The 2,632-nt window shown below is 64.5% G+C and overlaps 1 protein-coding gene across 1 annotated transcript; it reads right to left on the bottom strand.

The window, feature by feature from the left end:
- Positions 1 to 232: 232 nt before the first annotated feature.
- On the bottom strand, positions 233 to 2,520 carry LOC104828129 (PHD finger protein 7-like; the record flags this gene model as incomplete). Its single annotated transcript, XM_010561609.1, has 7 exons — positions 233 to 546; positions 730 to 848; positions 1,001 to 1,114; positions 1,332 to 1,601; positions 1,834 to 1,958; positions 2,238 to 2,339; positions 2,429 to 2,520. Coding segments are annotated over 7 exons (1,136 nt in total), but the record flags the coding sequence as incomplete, so codon positions are not given.
- Positions 2,521 to 2,632: the final 112 nt, after the last annotated feature.

Raw genomic sequence — 2,632 nt, 5'->3', positions numbered from 1 at the left:
GCAGGCTGCGGGGCCAGCGAGGTCCGAAGCCCACGGCCATGGCGCGGGGCAGCCGGCCAAGGCCAGCCCGCGAGGAGGGAGGTCTGGGGAAGGTGCTGCCAACCGCCAGGGAGAAGACAACGCTCTGGGCCCAGCCCCTAAGGCTGCCCCCCAAGAAAGGGAGAGGTGGAGGAGGAGGAGGAAGCTGACGAATGAGCGTGGAATGTCCCAGCACAGAGATTAACGGCCAACTTTATTGTACGGGTGGAGGGGGATCAGGACCAGCGCTCGGGGATGGCGCACGGCTGGTTCCATGGCGGCGTCCGGGCCGGCTGTAGGGATGTTGGGCCCGGCGTTGCAAGCGGGAGCGGTCTGGCATCCGCACGGGCCCAGGGGGGCTGGAGCTTCCACTGCTCTCAAGTGCTGGGGAGCCAGAGGAGGACCCCGCTGGCAGCTGGCTGGCGGTGCTGGGGCTGCTGGTCTCCGGTTCCGGAGACCTGAGCGATTGCCCCGATCCTGCCTGGCTGGCAGTGCTGGGGCCGGCGAGCTCCGAGCTGGCACTGGAGGCTGTAAGGGGAAGCAGGAAGGTCAAGGGCTCGGCCCCCAGGCCCGGGGCAGGATAGGCCAGAGCGGTGCCCCCAGCCCTCCTAGAGCAGAGAGGCTCTGCCAGGCCCACCCTGGGCTCCCGCTGCCAGGCCTTGCCTGGCCCCTGGCCCCAGCCCAGGGGCAGCCGGGTGCTTTGCCTCTTACCGGTGCCCAGGCCAGCACACGCGTCGCACTCCCAGCTAGTTGTGCTATGCTTCATGAAGGAGCAGCGTCTGTGGGTGCCCTCGGCAGCGCAGGAGCAGCACAGGAGCAGTTGCCAGGGCCTGGGGAAGCAAACGTGCTCATGGCTGTGAGGACAAAGTGACCGCAGCACGGGATTGTCCGGCCGAGCTCTCGGTCTCGGTCCTTGCGCCTCGAGCCCTTGGCGAGACAGGGTTCCCGTACAGAGCCCCGGGGTGCAGCTTTGGCAACTTACCCCTCTTGCTCTGCCTGCTCCCTGCCTCCGGGACAAAGGCACTCCCTGGCATCGCAGCGGCTATGCCTCTCATATAATTCTTCGTAGGCACCATCATCCTCCCATGATGGTCCTCTATTTGTGAAGGAAGGGAAAATTGATGAGACCCTGCTGCCCCGGCATAAGGGAGATGCAGGGCGTCCCTGCGCATCCCCCCCTGCCCCATTTCCAGCTCCTCCGTGAAGCTGAAGCCCAGATTGACAGCAGAGGGCCAGGACTGCTGAGGCAGCCCCTGGCAGGGCACAGCGCTTGCATCCTCCTCACTTTTGAGCTGTGAAGAAAAAATACCAACCTCCTGGGGATTCGGATCCCCATGGTGAGCATTTCCATCAGAAATCGATATTCATTTTGACAATGTGGGCACTGGAAGCAGGAGAAGCCAACGTGCATAGCCTGATTCTGGATGCAGCCCCTGTGGAACCAGGCGTGTTTGCACGCTGGGCACACCATGGTGCCGTAGGACTTTCTCTCCTCCACAAGGTCCAGGCAGATGAGGCAGATGGTGTTCTCCTCCGGAGCCGCCTCCACTGCCTGCTCTGGGCGGTGCTCCCAGCAGAAGGCCCTGGGGGCAAGAGGAAAGGGATGGGCGAGGTGAGAAGCGCTGGCTCCTTCCCCGGGTGGCGGCAAGGAGGGGAGACGAGGTGTGAAGGAGCCCCAGATCTTGTCTGGCTGTGGCTATGCCTGAGACTGGCTGTTCTGAAATGTCACTGCGGGTTCCTTCCCTGTTGGGCTGATGCTGGCAGGAAGAGGATTGAAAGCAAGCAGCCTCCCCTGTGGGGGCCAGCTGCCCTTACCTGTAGAGCCGAAAGAATTGGGTGACGCATCCACCCTCCACGGCACAGGGGAGATGGAAGCTGCGGTGGCAGCCTGTTTCCTGGCAGGAGATGGCGGCCCCGCTCTCGCCACAGACGAAGCAGTGCTGGAAAGAGCAGAGCAGCCCCCATCAGCGGCAGCCCCAGGGCCGCCGCGGCCAGCCCCACGCCTCCGGGCAGGGCGCAGGATGTGGCCGCTGCTGGGTCACACCCCGCAGATGCGCCTGTCGGACGAGGCTCCTGTGCTGGAGCCTCTGTGGAGCTGCTGGGAGCAAGACTCCTGCCCCAGAGCCGGCCGGAAGGGCTGGGATTTCTTTCTCGGATCCAGGCTAGGGTCCCGCAAACCTCTCCCGGCACAGATCTCCCCGGTCTTGTCAGGTGCTCACCTTCTGCGCTGCCTGCGCGATTGTACGTCGAATATCCTCGGGGAGAAATCCCATGAGTCCTGCTTCCCTGCCCCCTCGCTGAAAAAGCCCGCTGGCAAAAAGCTGCAGCAGAGAAAAGAGGAGGAGCTGCTGAGGAGAGCGTGGCAGGGACTGCCTGTCGGCAAGCTGGAGGGAGCCCCGGCGTAACTCACCAGGCAAAACACGTGGGCACAGAGCCCTCGCTTCTCCAGTTTGGCCCCGCAGAGAGCCGGGTCAGCCTCTGCCCGGCGACACAGCAGGCATGCTGGAGGGGAGAGAGCAAACGCCACTGGGAATGAGCACCTCTGCGGGGCCGGGGGAAGCGTCCCTGAGGGATTGCCCCCAAGGGCCTGCTCTGCCCCTGCCGAGCTGGCTGA

This window comes from Haliaeetus leucocephalus, unplaced genomic scaffold (assembly GCF_000737465.1).
Source record: "Haliaeetus leucocephalus isolate CR32 unplaced genomic scaffold, Haliaeetus_leucocephalus-4.0 Scaffold148, whole genome shotgun sequence".
Lineage (NCBI taxonomy): Eukaryota > Metazoa > Chordata > Aves > Accipitriformes > Accipitridae > Haliaeetus > Haliaeetus leucocephalus.
The sequence above is the reverse complement of the archived record's forward strand: the minus strand, read 5'-3'. Positions and strand labels throughout refer to the sequence as shown.